General features: G+C 40.5%; 1 protein-coding gene across 2 annotated transcripts in view; it reads left to right on the top strand.

The window, feature by feature from the left end:
- Window positions 1-24,913, top strand: part of ntm (neurotrimin) — a 662,707-nt gene that overhangs the window by 614,758 nt on the left and 23,036 nt on the right. For both annotated transcript variants that reach the window (XM_033648640.2, XM_033648632.2), the window contains one exon: window positions 3,707-3,832. In XM_033648640.2, the coding sequence (XP_033504531.1) occupies window positions 3,707-3,832 (126 nt within the window). The remainder of the gene's footprint in view (window positions 1-3,706; window positions 3,833-24,913) is intronic.

The following is a 24,913-nucleotide window of genomic DNA, read 5'->3' as shown; positions in this document are numbered from 1 at the left end:
ATCTTTATGTTCCAACACAACTGCTCTGGTGGAGTGCTTGCATTATTCATTAGAAACTGTTTTGCATTTGTCAGTGGGAAAAGGAATGGGGATTGTCTCATACATTAAATGTGACTGACACTTTTTTCCCTCATTGTACCAAATTTGAACTACACTACAAACATGTGAATCCTTCCACCTCTACACATCACATGCACTCATCAATGAGTCTGCACATTTAAATAGACGTGAAGCTTTTAACGTGTGCAGCTGAATGCCAGCTTGAGCTGCAAATGTTTTCTCAGAGCTTGTGGATCCCTTGAGCTACCTCTCTACCTATCTGAAAAGTTCCAGGAAGGCAGCTGATGTAGACAGAGATATTGACAGCAGCTTCAACAAATGCAACCAACAATAAATGTTCAAACCTCTGGCTTTAAAACAATTAAAAATATGAAACAATAATTGTAAAGCAGCAAGCAGGATAGTGGTTTTGGACACTGTCATTATATACAGAGGCATGCAAGTTTGGGCATCCCTGGTCCGAATTTAGTTTACTTGGAATATTAAAGTAAGTAGAGGATGAACTGATCTCAAAAAGGCATGAAGTTAAAGATGAAACATGCTTTTCAACATTTTAAGCAGAATTAGTGCATTATTTATTGTTTAGTACAATTTTAAAGTGAAAAAAAGAAAGGAGCACCATGCAAAAGTTTGGGCAACCCGAGACACTTCCCAGCAACCAACAGTCGTGACTTAAACGTACTGGCTATATTTAGCTCCGATTTAGTCTAGCTACATGTAACCCAAATCTAGCCGATTTAATTTTGAAATTGATTAAATGTAATTTTCGCCATTGCAGATGGCGTGCAGCATGATATTCAATCACGTATGGAGAGTCAACAGTAATTAAAATATGTTCATCTCCATTTTTTGGACATGGTCTCTACATAGCCGTATAATTGATAATTCACTTTGGCTATGGTTAGACGTCTACCAAAATTTCACTGACAGCCCAAATTCAGCCATGATTTAGCCTAGACGTCAGGTCTTCATGTAGACGGCTATTAGACATTTTTTAAACCAAAAAATGCTTGCTGGGTAAGCTCTCAGGCAACTTTTACCAGGGTCTCAGACCATAATTAGCTTGTTAGGGTTTATAAATATACAGTATAAAAAACAATCAGCAGCCATGGGCTCCTCTAAACAGCTGCTTAGCACTCTGAAAACTAAAATAACGGATGCCCACAAAGCAGGAGGAGGCTATAAGAAGATAACAGAGTGTTTTCAGGTTGCAGAAAGAAATGGCAGTTAACAGGAACTGTGGAGGTCAAGTTGAGGTCTGGAACAACAAGCAAACTTATGAGAGAGCTGCTCGTAGCATTGTTAGAAAAGCAAATCAAAACCCCCATCTGACTGCAAAAGACCTGCAGAAAGATCTATCAGACTCTGGAGTGGTGGTGCACTGTTCTACTGTGCAGTGACACCTGTACAAATATGACCTTAATGTAAGAGTCATCAGAAGAAAACCTTTCCTGTGTCCTCACCACAGAGTTCAGTGTCAGACGTTTGTGAAGGAACATCTAAACAAGCATGATATTTTTTGGCTTTAGGTTTAGGCAATAAAATTACGTGAGTAGGTTTACAAAACACATCATGGTTTGGGTTCAGATAGAGACTGGGATCATGACGTGAGCTGTAGTGACGGGGTTCCCACACATTTTCTTCAATGAATTTAAAAAACTTTTCTTTAGCTTTTCCTTATAATTTTACCCCATTCATGTGAATTTATTTTGGTAGTATAAAATAGGTGATCATGGATGGATGTGCAATGGATTGGTTTAGCATCAGTTTAAGTTGTCACGCAGCTGCCACTTCCCCCATGTTTGCTGCTGGATTTTAGGATAGGGCAGCTACAGAAGGGAGATGGAGTACTATTAGACGATGTAGTTGGGTTTTTATTTTATCCAACAGTAAATATCACAATATAAAATGTATGTTTTCTATTTAAAAAGTACAAGCATAAGAAGACCATAAGTACTTGAACTTTTAAGTGGTTACATCTTAAGTATGATCTCGAGTGCACAGCTGATATCCTGAGTGGTTTTTTTTACATGACATTGCAGAATTGCATTTTTAATGGATTCAGCGTGGACAGAGAGATGCTTGCTGTTAGGACATGGAGTTAGGCCTACATAGTCTCAGAGGGAAATATTTTTACAGGACATTATCATGACTGAGATTTAAATATGTGGACTTATATGAACTTCAACAGATTTTTTTAGTCAAATGCTTAACACCAAGGCACGTAGATGAGGGAAGAACTTCCGTATGGCATCACATAGTAATACTTCAGTTTATTCTGCCTGCTGCTTTGTGTTGGCATTGCGTTTTCTTGGTAAGACCCGCCCTACTTTGCCTCTGATTGGCTACATTGCACTTCTCAACGCATCTCTCAGGTGTCTTGCCCATAGACTGTATATATTTAGTGGATTTGCAGTGGACACTAGAGAAATAAACACAGCAAGGGCCAAGAAAAGAGCTGAGAGACAAAAAACAGTATTAAGAAGGAGAGAGAGAGAGAGAGAGAGAGAGAGAGAGAGAGAGAGAGCGAGAGTGAGAGCGAGAGAGAGAGAGAGAGAGAGAGAGCGAGAGTGAGAGCGAGAGAGAGAGAGAGAGAGAGACATACTGATGCTACGTGTTATTTCCAGGACATGTTCATGTTCTAATGTCCCAAAAAAAGAAAAGTTTTCATTTGGGTGTGTTATTTTTATTGTTAAATATTCCTGTTGTTTTATTTATTATGGTTTGACTGATTGAAAAATATATTTTGGAATTCTGTTTCTAAATAACTGACAGAGCCAGATAGTCTTATGAAAGAGGCCAAGACAGAGTAGGATTAAGTAGGAAGAGGAGAGAAAGAAAGAGAGCTATAGGCTGACTGATGATGTCATGTTATTGGAGGACATGTTCAAACATCACAAAGTGTTCAAAAAAAAAAGAAAAGAAGAAAGTTTTAATTTAATTATGTTACTTTATAGTAAACAGTTCAACTGAAGGAAGAAAAAATATCCTCAATGTTGACTTTCATTGTCACCTGGGAGACAAACAGCGGTCTCCTGGGTGAAAGTCCTTTTTTTTTGTTTGACCCATGCACCACCCTTCCCATTCTTTCTTGCTCTTTATACTATGTCATGGCAACAGATGGATTTACATTAGTTAGTGAAAAGACCAGTGCACTGGCAGACACTAAAAGGGTGCATTGTGGGGCGTTGTGGCTTATTGGTAGAGCAGGCGCACCATGTACAAGGCTGTTGCCGCAGTGGCCCGGGTTTGACTCCAGCGTGTGGCCCTTTGCTGCATGTCTCTCCCTCTCTCTCTCTCCCCCTTTCACGCTTGTCTGTCCTATCAAACAAAGGCTAAAAATGCCCCCCAAAAATATCTTTAAAAAAAAAAAAAAGTGTGCATTGTGTGTTGATATCAGATGAGGACCACTGACCAAGCTGCCGTATTTGTCACCCTGGAAATGAGAACGAGCTGAGTTTGCAAACTTACCCCAACAATTTATATAGACTTCCTTGAAGTAAGGGAGACTTGGAAGAGACAGATTAAAATAAAAACAACTGCCAAAGATACAAAAAATACAAACTTGATGTGTAAACTTGGCAGAGTTCACCATTTTCTCCTTCATCCTTTTATAAATGTACACATTTTTCATTTGCTTCCACAGTACCACCGAAAATCATCAACCTGTCAAGAGATATTGTGGTAAATGAAGGCTCCAATGTCACCCTGATGTGCCAAGCAAGTGGTAAACCAGATCCCTCCATCAGCTGGAAACTCATCTCCTCCTCAGGTAACTTGTTTGTTCTGTAAAGCTATAGACGAATTTACTACTTTATTCCCACTTTCCTCTTGAATGTATCACAATTCCTGTGGCTCCTACATCACCGACCTTCTGGCTGCATGTCTCTTCCCCTCACCCCTCTCTGTTTATCACCCCGTCTTTGACATTGTTTGACCCCTGGTGGATTTCTCGCTTCACTTATTACCCATCATTACCTGTTTCCAGATCATCATTACAACATAATTGTTCGCAGGAAAGTAAACTGACCCTGTTGTTATTGGACTAATTAATTAGGATAATAGGATGGATGTAAATGTTCTGGAGGCACTTTGAATGACAAGATTATTGCAGAGAACATTAACACAGTGTGGAGCATTATGCATTTACAAGCATGTATGCCAAGTATGTCCAAAACAGGGATAGTGGCATTGTGCATGCTCAATGGCATTTATGCCATTATTCCTTAGTGAAGAATGAAGGAAATCAAGTGTTCAGTGCTATTTCTGTATTCCACTGTGTCCGTGCCTCACATAATCAGGCAAGATGCTTGCATTCATAATGAGTTACATTTAAAAGCCAGAGCTTTTGTGCTTTCATCTGTGCTGTTCTTTGTGTTGAAGCAGGGATCTGGGAATTGAATTGTTAATATGACACAAGAGTGACTGACCTGTCTGTAAGGAGATAAGCATGGAGAGGGGACATTGATTGGCTCCTATTTGTGAAATGCTACATGCTTGTGCATACATTAGTGTGCAGGCTATGTAGAAAGGACTGTTGTTGGACTTCTTTGTTTTCTTGTTTTTGTTTTAAAGGAATGGTTCTAAGATTTTTGAAGTGGGGCTGTATGGGGTACTTATCCATAGATGGTATATATTACATACAGCAGATGTGAAGTTGGCACATCCAATTTTGGAGAAGCATGCTCTGTACCAACATGGATACAGTGATTTACTGAACACAGGAGCTGCTGGTCTACCACTACCTTGAACAGTTAATTATAGTACTGCTGTTTTGGTGCCAATTTATCATTTTTATTTGCTGTCCTCCGCCGTGACTCAAATTGCCCTAAGCTGAAATAATAATAATAATAATAATAATAATAACTTTCAAGAAACCCAAGGTCACTTTACAATACATAGTAATGAAACAATAACACCAAAAGGACAGTACAATACAACACAAACAGTACAGAAAAGCAACAAAACTATAACAAACAACAGAAGAAAGCAGTGTGATGGTACACTGGGCATGAGATGGATTATTGAATTAAAAAACCATGGTGAACAGATGAGTTTTGAGGGTGAATTTGAAAATGTCCAGTGAAGGGGCGTTGCGGATTACAGGGGGGAGAGAGTTCCAGAGGGTGGGGGCGAGTGATGGCCAGAGTCTGGAGATGTTTTTCAGGTGGTGGAAAGCAGATTTGGTGACAGATTTTATGTGGGTCTGAAATGAGAGGGTGGAGTCGAGGATCACTCCCAGGTTGCGTACCTCAGCAGATGGTAAGATGGTGGCACTGTCAATGGTTAGGATTAGATCCCCAACCTTCCCAAGCAGAGCCTTGGGGGCCACAGCCATGAGCTCTGTCTTGTTGCTGTTGCGTTTGAGTAGATTAGATGTCAACCAGGATTTTATTTTGAGGACGCAATTGATGAGAGACTGAGGGGGCAGATGGGTAGAAGGTTTTGTACTGATGTAGAGCTGGGTGTCGTTGGCATATGAATTAAAGCTGAGATTTTGGGAGCATGTAAATGTTGAACAGAAGGGGGCCAAGTACTGAGCCTCGGGGGACACTGTGATTGACGGAGGCGGGAGGAGGAGGAACCAGCATGGGTAACAAATTGTTTAGCGAAAGAAGGAGAGGGCGGAGTCAGTGAGGCCAAAGTATTTTGCCAGGCAGGTGAGAAGGATGGGGTGGGAGACGGTGTCAAAGGCTGCAGAGAGGTCGAGGAATATGAGTATACTGATCAAACCAGAGTAAGCGGCGATGAGGAGGTCATTGGTGATTTTGATGAGGGCGGTCTCGGTGCTGTGGTGCTTTCAGTAGCCAGACTGGAGGGGTTCATAGAGCTCATGGTTGGACATATGCTGGTGGAGTTGATCACCAACTGCTCTTTCCAGGATCTTACTGAGGAAGGGAAGGTTGGAGATCAGCCAGTAGTTGCTGAGGTCAGTAGGGTCAAGACCAGGCTTTTTCAAAATGGGGATGACTGAGGCAGTTTTGAAAGTGGTTGGAGAGATGCCGGATAAGAGGGAGGAGTTCAGAATGTCAACAATGATAGGGGAAATGATAGGTAGGGCTGCTTTGACAAGGGCTGTGGGCATGGGGTCCAGAGAGCAGGTGGAGGGCTTGGCCTTGGAGATCAGCCTAGTAACCTGGATGGCATCCACAGGGGAGGAGGCGGAGAAGTAGCATGTGGGGGGGTGTGCAGCAGGAGCAGTGATGGTAGGAGCTTGGGTTGTAGGTGATGCAGGTGGTGCAGGGGAGACAGGCGCTAGGAGCTGCTGGTGGATTGAGTCCACTTTGTCCTGAAAAGAATTCAGGAATTGAGAGCAGAGGTTGTGGGCACCTGGAGGATGAGGGTGGTCAAGGGGGGGGAAGAAGGCGGTTGATGGTGAAGAAAAGTTTCCTTGGTTGGTTCTGTTTGTCATTGATCAAGGTTGAATAGTAGTGATTCCTCGTCCGAGTGAGAGCCTCCTTGTAGGTCTGTACATGATCCCTATAGGCCTCAAGGTGGACAGTGAGGCCAGTTCTTTTGGAGAGTCTCTCCAGCCGGCGACCAGCAGCTTTCATGGTACGGAGTTCTGCAGTGAACCAAGGGGCAGGACAGGTGTAGGAGACAGGCTATCAACAGGGGTGTTAGAGGGTAGGGGGCAAGGTTGGATGCAACCATGTCATTAAGAGCAGGTGTGCATACTGTCTTGATGTTCCTGAACGTGATAATGCGTTTGGTGTGTTGAGAAGGCAGGGGAACAGGGACAGAGAACAGGATGGCAAGATGGTCAGCGACTGCTAGGTCCAGACACTGGAGTTGGGTGGGGGTGGTACCAACTGAGCATACAAGGTCCAGTGTGTGACCCTTAGTGTGGGTGGGACCTTGGGCATCACATTGTGTGATGTTGAAATGGTCCAGTAGTGACAGAAACTCAGTGGCAATGGTGCAGGTGCTGGAGTCGACATGGATGTTGAAGTCACCGAGCAGGAGTGTGGATGAAGAGCGGGAGCAGGCTGAGGTGGGGGGGCGGTGAATGAGGACAACCTGGAGCTGTGAGTGAGCGGCCAGGGAGAAGGCAATACTCTCAAATGAGGTGGTATTAGTCACAGGCAGTTGTTTTATTGGGATGTCAGCACAATGGATTACCGCCAGACCCCCTCCACGGCCCATGCCAGGGGGTGTAGCTTGGTTTAATGTGAGATAGTCATGTTTCAGTGAGGCAGACAATGTCTATATTCTGGTCAGTAATGACGTCATGAATAAGTGGTGCCTTATTGTTAAGGTAGCGGGTGTTTAACAACATGAATGTGGGTGTATTATTATTCAGTGCTGAGCCTGGTGATGTGGATGCAGAGACGTTACCAACACACACCAAAGGCTTCAGTTTGGCAGTGCACACGTGTGGTTTGTTGTGATGACGTAAGTGGGCGACAGGTCGCCGCGACCACACCGTTGGAATGGAGTGCGCTGAACTGGAGTAAACAATCCCACGTTTGGAACCTCTATGGATATACTGGGTCGACTGCGTAACAGCCCGAAATTTTTAATGGCCGGTAAGCATAGAGGCGGCTTGATGAAGTTGGTAAACATGAGAAGTTGCGAGGCGGAGTGTTTTACAATACTCCCTCTTGAAGCCGGGAGGATGCTAGCGTTAGCACAACGCTAGTAGTAGTTGCAGACCAGCTGAGAGAAAGCGTTATCAGCCGAGAGGCCCACCGGAAACAACTCTCCGAGTGTACAGGACTGAGGAGAGGCGGAAATCAAGATGTTTGCTGCAGAAGATCGCCGATGGCCCGGTGTTTCGGATTTACTTGCAATCCTGTTAACTGGCGACCTTCAGCCGAATGCATCTATAGTTGTCGTAGTGACAACAGCTGTTTTCAACCAGGAAGAGAACACGTAGCTGTCCTCGCGAAGGCCTCTTTATTCAGTTTTTCATGACAATATCAAAACATAGCCGACCTGATCCGTCTCTGGACTCTTGTTGGAGGAACCCAGTCACGGACCGACACTCAGTCGCGGTTTGAATCACACTTGTTATGACGGAATGTTGAAAACAGGAAGAGGCCAAGTTGTTTTCCTGTAAATCTAACTCCTATCTCGAATAAATTTTCTAAATAGGCCTACACAGTTTCATCTCAGGTGCCTGCCTAAATAAATATGTGCCATATTAAAGAAACGTTCAGCCCTGTGAAACGTAAAAAAGAATATTTTCATGAGTTTCGAACCCGCTTCATTATGGGAAAATAAATTATGGACGCACAATTAACGTGATGCGCCACTATGACAACATCACTTCACAGACAGATCCAGTAAAAATCCGACAACATACCGCCAGCTAGGTCTTCAAATTGGGAGGCAGCCAGATCAACTTGTGACCACACTGTCCATGCACTGAGGAACATTTTACAATCTCACTGCTTTCCAATACAAAAACCAGCAGTTTAAACCCACTTAATTCATAAACCTAATGTTTATTGTTGTGCTACAGGTCGATAAAGCCAATATTCATATACTCACGTGGAAATACTTCATTTTAAATTAAGCAATAAAGCAGCAGCTGTATAAATCCAGTTAGGCCTACTTCATAAACGTAACGCAAGATAACGTCATGTTGTAGCCTTCATAGGCAACATTGAAGATCACATCTTTTATGTAAACCTAGAAATAACAATAAATACATTTGAGGGTGGTTCAGAAAAAAACACATGGTAGGCTATATGGTATACCAAACATGTACAGTGAAGAAACAAGTAAGATCCTGCAACATAACCACATTTGTGGCACCGACCAACTCAGCTCCTTTGGCCAAAAGGTCATATTTCCTTGAGATGACGCACAAGTAGATCTGATGTACTCATCTGGCTGTCATTCATGTAACTAAACTTGTATTCAATGTTCACCTTTTATTAATGTGGCTGTGCTTGTTGGATAATAGATAAAATAGAGCATGAAACCCATTTATAAAGAGGTGTGCCTTATTAGGCCCACTTGGCAAAACCATTCTACATTGGTGTGGGGTGTCTGGGTCCAGGGATATGGGGGTATTAGCCCTTCTCTTTGTTGCTCACTATTTTCTGCCTATGAGAGGGAGGTGGAAATCACTGTTGAACCCAAAATGAATATCCGAATATCCAACGTCAAACTAACTTCACCTCGGTACTCTAAAACGCTTTGCAGGAGTTAATGGACTTTCATACCACATAGCCCACAGCCTAGTGTTTGTCATATTTGTACGCTTTTAATCGCCTTAATGCTACAACATAAATAGATAATTTATCTTAGAGATAAATCTATTATATAGCTGCTGCTTTATTGCTTAATTTAAAATGAAGTATTTCCACGTGAGAATATGAATATTGGCTTTATCGACCTGTAGCACAACAATAAACATTAGGTTTATGAATTAAGTGGGCTTAAACTGCTGGTTTTTGTATTGGAAAGCAGTGAGATTGTAAAATGTTCCTCAGTGCATGGACAGTGTGGTCACAAGTTGATCTGGCTGCCTCCCAATTCGAAGACATAGCTGGCGGTATGTCGTCAGATTTTTATTGGATCTGTCTGTGAAGTGATGTTGTCATAGTGGCGCATCACGTTAATTGTGCGTCCATAATTTATTTTCCCATAATGAAGCGGGTTCGAATCCCGTGAAAATATTCTTTTTTACGTTTCACAGGGCTGAACAGTTCTTTAATATGGCACATATTTATTTAGGCAGGCACCAGAGATGAAACTGTGTAGGCCTATTTAGAAAATTTATTCGAGATAGGAGTTAGATTTACAGGAAAACAACTTGGCCTCTTCCTGTTTTCAACATTCCGTCATAACAAGTGTGATTCAAACCGCGACTGAGTGTCGGTCCGTGACTGGGTTCCTCCAACAAGAGTCCAGAGACGGATCAGGTCAGCTATGTTTTGATATTGTCATGAAAAACTGAATAAAGAGGCCTTCGCGAGGACAGCTACGTGTTCTCTTCCTGGTTGAAAACAGCTGTTGTCACTACGACAACCACAGACGCATTCGACTGAAGGTCGCCAGTTAACAGGGTCGCAAGTAGATCCGAAACACCGGGCAGGTAGCGCTGAAGCGGTGAACCAGGCTGGATGGAGGACAGTAGTGAATCTGCCCTGGTCAGCAATCCGACAGCAAAGAACAGCCGGAGGGACACGAAGAGAGGCAGGGCGGAGCAAAACGGGCTGGATTACAGAGTCCACTAACGTAACGTTAGTCCTGGAGCAGGACCCGATGCAGTAGCTACAGTAGCAGGTGTAGCGGGGTGGAGCACACCGGGACAGGCAGGAGACCGGCGTTAACGTTTTGTCAATCAAGTAACTCTCATATGTTGCAAAAAGTGTCCAGTCAGAAAAGCAGCAGACAGATGGGACTGTAGCAAAAGGCATCCGTGGCTGTAACGATAGATAAACACACACACAAAAAACACAGATTTTCGGACAGAGAAGCGGCGGACAAACAATGCCAGCGTCCTCTCACATCCGGGATTGTGGCCGGTTTACAGGTCAAAAAATGAATCAACCCTCAGCCTCTGGAGTGAGAAATCAGGACGGAGTATTTTCTAGAAGCTAGAAACATGAAACTTGTCAGACTGACTTGAATTGTGGCACACATATGCAGTTCAATGTGCTCTGCAAAAGCCTCAAGAACCAATAAGGTCAACTTAACTAGATTTTCTGCCATTTCAAATGTTGTGAACAACAGTTAAATGAATAGAACTTGATGACTTGTGAGTGTATCAACACCAAAATTGGTATACATCATCTTAGAATAAATTTACAACTTTTAAAAAAAAAAAGAGCAAACTTGGTCAAAAAATAAAGTAAAGCAAATAAAACTTCTTAAAACAAAATGGCCAAAACTCATCAACAAAGCATTTAATAATCATACATTTTAATAGATATATTAAGAAGGGACTGGGAGGAGGCCTACCAAAGCATTATGAGCAAGACCCATGGGAGAGCACCAAAAATTCCCCAGAATTTCCCCATAGCTGGTCTAAATGCTCTGGGGCCAAGTGTCATGTTGATTGGTGAAAGTGGGCATGGTTTATTACATTTTAACTGATACCTCAAGATGAATTTGACCCGTCCTAATGAGGCATCTTGAATGGTGTTCTTAACATGCCTACAAAAAAATACACCAATCAGCCAGATGGTGGTGCTGTAAGTTAGGCCAATATTGGAAAGGCTATGCCCCTCATATGAAATGCCCAAATGATTTAAAATTCATCTCGTAGGTCCAACTCAATTTGCTCTACAAAACTGCCTCTCGAACTGTTAGGATCTGCCCATTGGATTTTCCACTATTTTGAATAGTTTTGAAAAATAGTCAAATGAATAGAACTTGATGAATTTTGAGTTTATTAACACGACACACAGTATACAGCATCTTTTGATGAATATGATATATGAACTTTATTTTATATGTGAGCAAATTTGGTCAAATTCGGTGAAAAAAACTCACCAAGGGTGGGCCTTCGCTGGATATAGTCCATAACTCAAGATTTCTTCAAGCAATCCTGATTAAACTAGGTGGACACATCAAGTACTATTATCTGAACATACAGACCAAGTTTCGTTCAGTTCCCTGAAGGGAGGCAAATGTCCTGACTTTAAGTATGCTGTAACTGAAATGCTGTATACATTGTAATGGTGGGACAAGTTTCTTGCTGTTGGCTCCCATTGCTGCTTGGGACTATATTTTGTTTGTGGTATTATGTGACTTTGGAGTTTGAAAGGGTTAGTTAGGTTTACCAAAGTCACACATTAACATAAACTAGCTAACTGATAAAAGCAGCCATAGACTAGCAGCTCCCATGTTCAATGAGTCAAAATTAGAGTTTTTGTCAATGGGGTCTGGTGGCTTAGTGTAAAAGATTGGGAATTGAAGCCATAATTGGCTTACCTGTAGGAACAGGCGGTCTGATGGAAAGCTAAATCATTGAAAAATCTTTCACTTACACTGCACTTACACTGATATTGATTGTTTTTGATGGGACTTTTTTAGGTGGCTAAAACATGATTTGTTGCTGACCCCTCCATTACAGTACATTGCTGTCTCTTTAAAAGGGGGGTTTCCCGACTGACATCTACTGTATATAATACACTGTCTATCGATAAGAACCCCAAACAACCCCACCTCAAGAAATCTGAACTGTACCTTTAAGGAGAGAAGGCAGTTGCCTGCTGCCAGTCACACCCTCTGGGTCAAATGTTAAAAGGTCTGGGGACTTAGATATCTACAACAACTGTGACACCATTGAGCGAGATGTTGTACAGATTGGAGTATCTTGTTGACTCATGTTGACATTCAGTCATTAGGGGCCCATGGCCCAGGCTCCTCTGTCATCTGTGCAGCATTTATCAGTAACACAGCCTCAGAGTCTCAGTATAAACAACAAAACACAGAGCGATTAGATTATTTTTTATTGCTTTATTAATATAACAGTTAATCTACCAACGATAAATAACATCTTGTCAGATTAATATTTAAATAAAATAAATAAAATGAAAAATAAATAAAATAAAATTCAATCATCCTCTCTTAAAAACAATAATAAAAGTGATATATTTTCAAATTAGTCCTATTTCCATGTTACTGCTGTGTTATACTACTACTGCTACTAATAATAATATGATGCCTGATCAGAAAAATACTGGACTTCAAATTCAAAAGGATTGCTGTGGCACATACATTAATTTAATCACTGTATACAGTGATTACAGTATTTTACTGTACTTGACTTAAACGTCAAAGTGGTTATGACTTGGATTTATTTCATCACGATAGTAATACAAGCGGCAACCTCCAAGGCTGGAAAATTAAACCAGTGTCAAAGTGCCAAAAACTGCAGTTCACTCAATGGCCACTTGAGGCTGGCTCCAAAACAGAGTCAATCCTGGTAGACCCTCATGTTAAAATGCCATGTTTACAGCCTGGTACAAAACATGGTTTAGTCTCTACAGCTAATTTCAGAAAACCAAGATGGTGACGGCCGAAATTCCAAGTTCAAGGCTTCATAACAGGAGTCCACAAACCAATGGGTGGCGTCAGGGTAGCTACATGCATTATTATATACAGTCAATGTAGTAATATGCAGTTTAGATAATCACTGGCAAAAGTATTTTTTCATCAGTGTTGATCAATGCAAATAACTAAAACAATAACAGACTGGAGCAGCAGCATGAAAAGGAGGAGCTGGGATGAAGGCAGGTTGCAAAGTGGCTTGCAGAGGAAGCAGCAACAGTCGTCAAGTGACGTCGATTTTGCCAATGAATCACCCCAGCCCTAGTGTCCAATCCACCAGATGAGCATCAGCGCTTAATTCTTGGTGTTCAACAATTTAGTACCCACTCTGGTTTGAGTGACATACAATTTCTAGCAACAAATAAACCTTTATATTTAATGAGTGAGCACAATGCTCAGCTCTGTCTCAGGTTTCCACACTGCTGCTGCATGCCTAGCAGACTAAGATGAGAACTCAGAGCACTTCTTCTGGTATATATTACCTTAGACAGGAGGAAAACATGTTGGACACTGAGTAGGAAGTTCTAAGAGGGAGTGTTCCTGCAGGATACAAACATATAGCAGTAGAATACTTGTCTTAACCCCTACACATCTTCAATGTAAAGTATTGCAATATAAATGTTAGCAGTGTTAAAATGTGAAGAAAGAGAGAGAAAAAGAAAAGCACATTTTTATATCTTTTTTTTTAGTCCTGGCCCACAGTTTTGTGTAAATTAATCAAGCTTGTTTCATATAAAATAAATGGTTGGCCACAAATATACTTTTCTTGCAACCACAGCATTGTTTCACTACATCTTGTTCCTTATCTTCTGTTACCTTGTATCAATGTCCAGCGGTTAAACCCAAAAGATCCTGAACCCAACTTCAAAGCTTAGTGGACTTTGTGGACTAATCTTTCCTCTTTTCTAACTTCCACGTATTCATAGATAAAGGACTGATGACAGAAAACATCATGGTGGTATTTTTTACACCTTTCCAAATATGGGAGATCAGGGAAAATATTACACCACATACATACAGTATTGCACCACTAAAATAAAAACAAAAGTGAGCTTGTGTTTCCAAAACGACATCCAAAGTCAAACTACATGACTGACTGAATGTGATGAAGTGGATCAATGTTGGGGATGGTCTTGAGATTGTCAGTCAGTTTGTATTGTGTCCAAATAAACATGACTTCTGACATTCAAAATCACTTGTCAGTGAGATTGTGAAAGAAGCACTGCTCTTGTGGGAGGAACAAGCAAATGTTTGTAAAGTTGTAAAAACAGGTGAGCTGACATCAGTGCCGGCCTGGCATAGGCAGTATAGGCTAATGCTAAGGGCGTCATCGTCAATAGAGGGTGCCACAAATGGGGGAAGGACAAAAAAAAATCAAAATGTTTATCTTTTACTGTTTTTTACTAATACTTTTACTACTATTATTTAGAACATGATACATAAGGCCACGACAACATAACTGCACAGGAAATCATACTAAACTAGAAAAGCACTCAGAGAGTGCAGACCTCCGCTAAGTAGGTGATATTCCCTCCCCCTCTGCATCAGATTTTGCAGCCTGCATCACAATTAGGTTATTTGCATCACTATCATTATTAGGTTATATATGCCTTCACCATGGAGACACTGTGGTGTATTTATTTTGTTTTTATTTTGTACCAACACAGAATATAATATGCTTTTTGTGTTTTTAACTTTCTTTTTCCAACACAGAACATTAATTTCAACTTTAGAATTACAACAACATTTAGCAAGTAGAACAAGACGTGCTTTCCGGCCACCAGATGGTGCTATTTTCACTGTCTTTAGAAATTGGAATTGCTGCTAAGGCTATCAGATGATAGCCTGAGTGTCAGACTGAAGCTCCCAGAACCTTCAGTCTGACATTGCCTCCATTGAAGGCAAGTTATAAGGGGGAGGGAATTTGATTTTCCCTAACTAATCAGTAGAGATCAACGACTCACCCAGAATCTGACGTCATTAGTATCCATGCCTCGGGGGTGCTGAAAACAAGCGAGTATTGCCCGTTTAAAATGTCTCCATCGTCGAGCACGCCCAGCTGCATCGCCGTTAAATCCAGTTTAACAGCTTCCTTAATTTGGTCCTCCATTAACGCGAATAGTGGCGAAATACCTTGATAGCATCGTTAATGTGGTCTGTAGGATCTGTAGCGGTCGCCATTGTTGCTATCCTCACCAGTTACCCACCGGCGCACAGCTTGACATCAGCGTGGCGCTGATTGGCTAAACGCTTGACCCGCCCCCATTGGTCCTTCCATCGTTTGGACGAGATAAATCGCAAATTCATTGCAGTATGCCGGACCAGAGATGCAAGCCTACTCAGTTGAGTGGACGGGGTCTATGGTCTGGAACCAGGCTAGTCAGATGATAGACTTTATTTATTATTTTATCCACTTTGGGTTTTTTTTTTTTTTTTTTCATCATCTGTTCCTTGTCCCATTATCCACCTTTTCTGAAAATTTCATCAAAATCCGTTCATAACTTTTTGAGTTATTTTGCAGACAAACAAACAAACAAACAGACCAGTGCCGGCGAAAACATAACCTCCTTGGTGGAGGTAATAATAGAGGTCTTTTGCTGATGTTTCCACTGCACTATACAATACATGTTAGTGAGGGAGTCATGATGTATCATATATAGTAAAAATGTTTTTTGCTTATTTTTTAAAATGTTTTTTTGTGTGTGACAGAAGTTTATGTTAAAGGTTGTTTCATAAATCTGTATTATTGAATTTGTGCTCATTTAAAAGTAGTGTAGTGAAGGACTGAATGACTTAAAAGCTGTTAATTTATTTTTTTAAAGTGTAGATTTCTGTGTTTCCCTAGAACAAAAGAAGAATAAATAACAATAAAAATCAAAAGGAACAGCAATATAAAACATCAGTATCGCCTATCGGCGACATTGTTATTTTAAACAGTGGTATCAGTATTGGCCCAGAATTTCAAAAGCGGTGCATCCCTAGTTCAATTAGAAATGTAATTTGTTAATTTCTACCTTTTATTATTATTCAGTGTCATATTATTTTATTTTTTATTCTTCTGATCAAGTTTATTTGTAATTGTGTTTTTTACTTATTATTGATCAATATGGTTATTATAACACATGTACAACATGTTACTGAAAGCAAATTCGCACATATTTTTATATTATTTTTTATTGTTGTTTGGGTTGTTTATCTGCATTGTGGTAATAAAGGTGCAGAACTTTGACTGTTGAGCTGCTGCTGGGGCACACAATGTGTTAGAACTGCCACTGGCTGATATTATAGCAGGAACTGGATCTGTACAGACTGTAATATAGCAAAATTATACAACAGTTAGTTCCGGCCCTGCAATCTGATTGGTCGAGAGACAGTAAAACCGTGATGATATTGGAGTACAACATCACGGTTATTTCACTGCGTATGTATTACTCCGCCTCACAGCTGATTGCAATCAACAATCAAATCAAAACTGACGGTTAGTGTCAGTTAGGTCAGCAGTTGCGTTGTGGGCTAATTAATTCATCCACTGTCAAACAGCCAAAAATATGGATTTATTTCCTAAAATAAGTTTTGAATTGAACTATGAATGGTCATCAGAGGAAGATGAGGGAGAGGAGAAGCTGAATCCATCTGAGCACACATCCAGGTTCGTCAGTGTTTCATCAGCGGAGCTCAATGACTTGGAGAAAAGCAACATACTGTCAGATCAGAAGGCAGAGTCGGCTGTGCCTGTGAAGTGACAGTCCACCATGCAGTCAACAGAGACTTATTTCACCGGCTGCACAATTAATGGAAACGTGCAGATAAATGTGTATAAAGAGTAAGTGCCTGGCGCACCATGTCTGCGTTACATAGCAACAGTGACAGCGGAGTCCTGAGGGAACTATTTTTGTTGGCGGAAGACAAATAAAATGCTTAAATTATCTATTTTGTCCTCATTTTTCAACATTTCTTAATCAGCCTTGCTTATTTAACTGTTGAACTGTTGTATAAGCAATATCACACTCGAGCTCCTGATGTTGTACTGTGATATCGTCACGGCTGTGATTGTCTTCGGCACTTGGCCTGCGGCCTCGTGCCTATGACCGAATCACAGCCGTGACGATATCACGGTACAACATCACTCCCTCTCGTGTGATATTGCTTAAGTATATATTAGGCCTGGCCTGGTGAATGGAAAGTACAGACCCATCTTACAGCCTTTTAACTATTAGTTTACTCGACCAGGGAGCTCAAATACATTTAACATGTGCTACATCTGCAAGTCCAAGGTGAACATTAATCCCAGTAATGTCTGGCATCACATCTGTCACTATAGTTTCTCAGCAACTGAAATCATATATGCTGTTGTAGCATTGCACATCCTCCTGCACACAGCCAGCTACTCCTATGCTTTGTTATCTCAGCTAGGGATAGACATCTAACCACTGCCTCTCCCACTATACTGCCTTTTCTCTACCCTGGGCTTCCAGCATGAAAAGATGCTGAAGACACTTGCTCATTGCTCTGTCACTTCATGAAAACATTGCAATATTTCATTGGCTATCTATAAAAATGTCTTGGGTAGATGAAGGAGTTTAATTTAACTTTTTCCTGCAGTATTTGTGATGATTTAAAATCCCCATCCAAGTGCAGTGTTTTGAAGGGCAAGCTTCAAAAGGAAAGTCTAACAAGTAACTATGTTTCTTCCATTGTATAACCCCTCCAACAGCTCATGATGGGTTCAGTGGCCTCAGTTGCATACTCTGCGGCCATGGTTCAAACTGAAGACTACTGTTATGCTAAAGTTACACTGAAACAGTGGCGGACAATGTACTCAAATACTCTACTTAGCCTACTTAAAAGTAGAAGTAACACAGTGTAGAAATATTCTGTTACAAGTAAAAGTCCTGCATTCAAAATTAACTTAAGTGCAGGTACATAAGTATAAGCAAAAGTAACTCATTATGCAGAATGGCCCATTTAAGAGTAACATATAACATATTATTGGATTGTAATTATTGATGCATTAATGTATTTATCACTTTAACGCTGCAGCTGATAAAGGTTGAGCTCATTTTAATTATGTTACATAGAACTGGGTAGTTTTACTTGTTACTTATAATATTTCTTATGCTTATTATATTACTTCTTTAGATTTCATATTGATAATTTGACTATGCAAATTAACAAGTAACTGAAGTTATGAAATAAAATGAAGTGGAGTAAAAAGTACAATATTTCCCTCAGATGCTGTGGAGTCAAAGCAGTTAATTTTGAGGTAGTTAAAGCAACTACCTCAAAATTATACGGAAGTACAGTACTTGATTCAATGTACTTGGTTACATATCATCACTGCACAAAAATATAGTTGTCTGTGATCAGTTAGGCTTTAGGACCAATAGAGCATTCTAGTTAAGGTGACTTATTTCACAGCACCAAATTCTGTATTTTCATGTTTTTTTGTTTTTTTCCTTTAAGTCGAGGCAGTCCCACTTATATTCATATAGGAGTAGAATTACCTGGGGACCTCTAGGAATTTGTAATAATTGCTTGTCTGTGTCTAGTTTGTCTGTGATCTTAATCCCATGTGAATTTGCCATGTCTGTACTTTGTCAAGTAAAAATATCGCTGCAAATGATCAGCCACATTTCACCAGACACGGAGATCATGTGATAATATTAGTCCTGTGATATCAGCATCTCACTGATTTGTAGTTGTATTTACATTTCTGTTTTTCTCCGAGCCTCCTTTCTGCTTCTTTCTTGATTGAGAGTTAGGGAGCCTGTGTTGGTGCTTATGAATGAAAGTTTTGACAGCAATTTGGGTGCAGAAGGCTCATCTCGCTGCATAGCATGTAGACCCATTCGCAGAAAGAGCAAGCTCAAATCCATCAGAAAAGCCAAATCTTGAAAGATGATGAGATGGATGACGTGACAGTGTGTGGCAGAATCAGTTCTGTTGTGTAAAAAAAAAAAAAAAGGAAAGAAAAGAAAAGAAAAGTTGGAGGTTAACACCGTACATTTCCACCAGTGGTGCTGTATAGTGTTTGTGCATTGCGTGTCAGTAAATATGGGTAATACAGATTTGGTTATGCCCTGCAAATGCGCCGCATGAAACACAGATGTGTGTGTGTGTGTGTGTGTGTGTGTGTGTTGGGGGGGTGTCTTAATTACAAGAGATCCCCTGGTAATATTAGTCCCATGTGAATAGGGCTTTTGACTTATATTTGTCAAGGGGAGGGATCAGGGTCAGCTCAGCTGTGCTTTGTTTCTGCCCTTTAGTCCGGCAACAATCATAACTCACACTGGGAATATGAACCCTCTGTTGTTAGTCACTGCATGTGAGCATGGTAGACAGTAAAGTCAGGGGGCTGACAGTTTGCATGAAAGGAAACTGAATGTGTGACACACCTACTGCTGTACTGTGGCATTAAGGTGCAAAACATCATTGATTTTTACTGATAGATAATGTTCAATTATCTCATTTTCCCATTCTGTTGTATACTTATTTGGCATTTGTAGGAATGGCTTGATGAAGAGATGAAGTCTTTACCAGCAGGGAGTCAGAGGAGTGAGGACCGCAGACTCATTAAAAGGCAGTGAAGCATTGCGTTCTCTGGAGAATTCTGGCTTGCTGCTTTATGTGGATAAACATAACATTAGTTTGAGCATTAGAAAGCATCATCTCTAACTGGAGCTACTATGTTTCACCTTGCACTTTTATTGTATGCTTGTAACCTTTAGAACACCAGTACTTTAAAATGGCATGGGATATATCATTATTTCATAATCTGTCAGTTTGCTTGAATGTTATGGCTCACATTATATGAACATTGGTCATTTTGTAGCTGGTACTATATTTTACGTGCCTTGGTGTAGTGTTTTCCAGATGTTTGGTTCTTGGCCTTCCTGAGACAGACATTTAGAACAAAGGCTGAAAAGTTAAACAAGTCACTATCAACCACATAACACGTGCGCTGAGCTGACCAAGGATATTTGCGTCCTTCAGTTCTGATGATGTGACCTAATCACGGTGTAGGGCATTGGATTGAGCAATCTGAGCAAGCAGCTTGACCAGCCCCCATCCTTTTCTGCAGGAGGCTGCAATCTGTTGTGTCCCAGCTGGTCTTAGACACTATGCAATTTGAATAAGCCTGGCTGTCATCTCTAGGGACCACTCCAAGGCCCTACAGGCATCAGTATGCTTTAACAGAGGTGCTTGTCATCTTTACAATGTTGAAATTGAGGAGACTGCATCTGTCACGTTCTCTAACTTTGCAAAACTCAGACATTCACACCCACTTCAATTTGTCAGGTGTGCGTAGCTGAGAAAGCGGGCAGGATTTAAACTCTCCATTTCCTTTTCGGTCACTGTCCATGTGACCAAATGAGTGCAACACGATGAAAGTCTCCCAGCCAAGACCATACATAAAATGTGTACTGGTATCCCCATATTTATACCATCATCACGTCCCACCTCTCGCTATAAAGGTAGCCATTTACACTGCCTTTGAATGTGGCCATTCAGAACATCTATTAACACTTATTCCTTCAAAGATGATCGGATTGCACAATGTACATATTAGTTTGTTTCTATTCAAGTCGAGTTAACACAAATTAAGAAAGGGAGCGTGGCTCTAATGGAGTCCACTTTAGATAATGTGGAACACTGTGATTGTTAGGGGTGTGCCATATCATATCATTCACGATAATACTGGTTTATTTTTAAATATTTTTGGTTTTTCAATGATATAAAAAAAATCATATTTTGATACTGGCAGTATTTCCACTTGTTAACATAGTGACGTCATAGTGTTATGCACAGCAACAACAAGCATGGCTGAAAGCGAAATTATTACAGACTCTGTAATGGTTCCAAAAGAGGAGCAGCTTTAGTAGTGTGGAATAAACTGTAGTGTCGTTTGGCCTGGGCATCCTGAATGTTTTATGAACAGCCCTGGACTTCTTAGACTCTTATAGCAACTTACCACTCAGAGGGAACTCATTCAGCAGCTCCTCTGGCAGCAGCACATCTCTCCCTCTCCTCTCTTGCCTGTGCACATGACTCAACAAAAAACGACATGTATGTGAATGTGCAATAGCCATTGTAGCGTAACAGCCTGTCACAGCCTGTACATTTTTTGTATTTGAGAACTGATTAAATGTGTAATTTGTGGTAGTGTTTATGTTGTTGAACTATTAATATTGTATATAGAAGCTGAATCTCACTCTGAGTTACTGTTGTTGTTTCCAAACTAAAGAAATGAGAGATAATTTTTGTTTAGTTTTTACTCAGTATTTGGAGGCAAATTGTTAGGTTGACATGTAAAACTACAGTATATCAATTATTTTGTTGCAATTCTATGTTCTTCAAATATACTAAAATATTTTTTTTACTAATCTGTCATATGGTCAAGAATATTACTATTGCAAAATACCCGGAAATATAGTGATATTATTTTAGGGCCAATATGCCAACCCCTAGTGGTTGGCTTATAGTCATCCCATCAAACAGTTGACAGTAAGCATAGATCTAGACATCCTAGAAAAGTTACTCCCATTGGAATGGACAGGGGAGCTGAATAGGTTAATTTTCCCGCTGTGTTGTTATCAAATGAGTTTGTGGTCATTGGTTAAAAGTTGACTATTGTTACCTTGGCACAGAAAGGCACACACCACATCATTCTCCATCCCTCCAAACTTTCTTGGCCTGGAAAAGACCTCAAGATCCAAAGTTGTTTTGAATGCAGTTAAGGTCCAATTACTCTATCTGTCACTATTTTGGATTAATACACCTTCAAACTGGAAAAATGGAGGTTTATGCATACAAACAGATTGCCATATGTAAGTGTAAAGTGTCAAGTGTAGTAATGAAACTGACTGAACTTGGTATTTCTGGAGGACCAAATCAATGATCCGAGCAGTGGTTCACTGATTTCAGTGACCTGCTGGTTGACTGTATCTACTTTCTGTTTCACTTCTATCAGTTGGATTTTGACAGTTTTACAAATTACCATTGACTTACTTAGAAATGCAATGACTGCCAAATGAACAGTGGGAGCCAAGTGTGAGCACTGTTATTATCATACTGTTACCAATCAAAATAAATCTCACAACTTCAACCGTACAATCCATAATCAATTTGCCAGTGTATGAGTATCTAATTGACAGCATCATGTCTTGTGGAAATGACACATAAATGATACTTAAATGGCTGCCTGAAGTTAAAACTGTCTTTTTTCTCCCTCTTAGTGCTCAGATATTTTAGCTGAGAGCATAAGAAAGTAAAAATAGTGCCTAATTAGGAAAAGCTGCTCATTTGTTTTCTTTCTCTTGAACAGCCAATCGATAGCCTATGAAAGCAACAGAGGATGTTCACTCCATTTCAATATGATCATGAACTGAATTTAACTAGTGCACCTAAAAGGTTTAACAGGAGAGAGAGCACCTGTTTGCAATTTTTACTCTTAATTAGGCAAATAGTGAATTAGTGAGTTAAGCAGAGGACAGAAGGGTGTGACAGAACTGACTGCAGGACTAGAGGGGGTGACACATGTTTCAGAGGTGTGGGACTGAACCATTCAGCTATCTCTGGGAACTATTGCTGTGAAATCTCATTAACCGGATCCAACAGCTGGTTTCATTGCTGCTTTAACTTCCTGGCTCTGATGTGAACAACAGAGCTGTTTGCTTTTTAGACCTCCTAAAGGTGCAATCTGTTAGAACTGGCTATAAATACATTTTGATGTGGGAGGAGATCGAGGGAGCTGAGTCATCCATTGGCCAAATTAGTTCAACTTCACAATGCTGGGCTGAAAACTTTTGTGTGGAATATATATACATTCTTATTTTTATATTCTGGGTGGAGTTTGCATGCTCTCCCTGCCCTGTGTTGGTTCTCTCAGGTCCCCAGTTTCTGCCTGCAGTTCAGAAACATCCAGGTTAAGATAATAAGTGACTCAAAACTGCTTGTAGGTGTGAAAGTGTGAGCAAGATTGATTTGTGTGTGTCAGCACTGCAATTGACTGGCAACCTGTTTGGGGTGTACCTTCCCCCCTTATTAAAAAAATATTTGTCTTCTTCTAAAAAAAAAACAACCAATTTTCCCCGTTTCTTACTTTTTTATGCTCAAGTAATAACTGCCTCTTGTGTATGTGACACTCTGATGATTTAAAAAAAAACCATGTAGTTGAAAAGACCCCATGACAGAGTCCTTCTTTTGTTTATATGTTTCGATGAATGTAGACTACAAGCTGCAATTTTACAGAGGGTGCCCGCAAACCTATAAACATACAGTGGTGCGTATGATATCCTATGATCCAATAACATCACGTACTTAACAGAACAATGTGTTCTCATAGAACAGTTAGTATGATATCCTACAAATTTGCACTCCATGAATGACGTTACATTCTTAATGTAGTTTAGTAATTAATGTAAAGTTAGAGGTTAGGATTAGGCAATAAAGGTTACTGTGGTTAGGTTTAGGAAAAGAAACACGGTGTGATCGTACTTTAAAATGACTCAAAATTCACCCAGAAGTCGCAGGGATTCAAACATGCAACTCCAGGAGAAAGTCCCGGGCAAAAGCCATGTTTTTTGTGACCCATCCATCACCTCAACCTGCCTCCTTACAAGTGCTCGGGACTGCTTTATTGTTTACTGCTGTCAGCACTGCGGCGACGTGATCATGGCCTTTCAAATATGTAGCAATTTGGGTGCATTGCCTTACTTGGGAAAACATGAAAATTTTTTGAGAACAGCCTGAACAGAAAACATAAAGTTACTATGGATAGGTTAAGGGAAAGAAACATAGTGACAACTTAACTTAAACTGACTCAAAGTTCACTAAAAGTTCATACAGTTCCAATCATTGGTCTCCTGAAAGACCCGTGTTTGTGACCCATCCACCGCCCCAACCTCCCGCTTTAAGGGACCACTGCCTTTATTATTCCTGTCAACGCCTTGGTCACATGATCGCAGTCGTCTCAAATACGTGGGTTATGCACGAATTACTGGCTCATGATTATGTAGGATATGTACGAATTTTGGTGCATTTCTCTTTGTAAGAACATTTACAAACAGTGCATGAGAACAGCCTGTGGCCATAGGTCCTTAAAAAAGTCTTAAAATGTCTTAAATACACATCTACAAACAAAAGGCCTTAATAGTATTAAATTGTCTTCACTTCAGGTTGGATGGGTCTTTAATGCTTTTTAGTCAGGTCATTGTGAGAATTCGATGGGGAGAACAGACCTCCATACATCACCTGTGTGCACACAGTGCCCCTATTTTCACCCCTCTACACATTAAGATCATGCAATGAGTCTGCATTCTTAAACTAAAGCCAACAGGCAAGCCTGCTCATTAGTTGTTGTTTTTTACTGTGCAGAGTTGTAAGCACAGAGCGTATCATCAGTGTCAAATTACCCCACTGTTCATTTTGAAATGATATGGGAAATGGGGTGGCTATGGGCCCAGGAGGTAAAGCATACTAATCAGAAGATTGGCATGGTGGTCTAGAAAGGTGCTATACAAGTGCAGGTTCAATTAGCATCAAAGTGTTTACTTGGAAAGAGTATATTTTCACTTTGGGTGTGTTTTTCCAGCACAGGTTTGGTCTTAAATGTCAGTTAAAGTTGTATTAAAATGGTTTTAAAAAGTCTAATATTTAACTTGTTTGTATCTGTCAACACCCTGATACACTATGCCTTGGTGGCTTACTACTTTGGGGTGCACACTATGTATGTGACATCAGTGGGTTAAATCAGATTTCTTTGCATCTCGCTCACATTTTTCATGTTTTTCACGGTGTGTTTTCCAATAAAGCAAAGGCATTAAAACTTATCTTT

Source organism: Epinephelus lanceolatus, chromosome 11, assembly GCF_041903045.1.
Source record: "Epinephelus lanceolatus isolate andai-2023 chromosome 11, ASM4190304v1, whole genome shotgun sequence".
NCBI classification, from domain to species: Eukaryota; Metazoa; Chordata; class Actinopteri; order Perciformes; family Serranidae; genus Epinephelus; species Epinephelus lanceolatus.
Note: the sequence above shows the minus strand (reverse complement) of the source record. Positions and strands in the feature narration are given on the sequence as shown.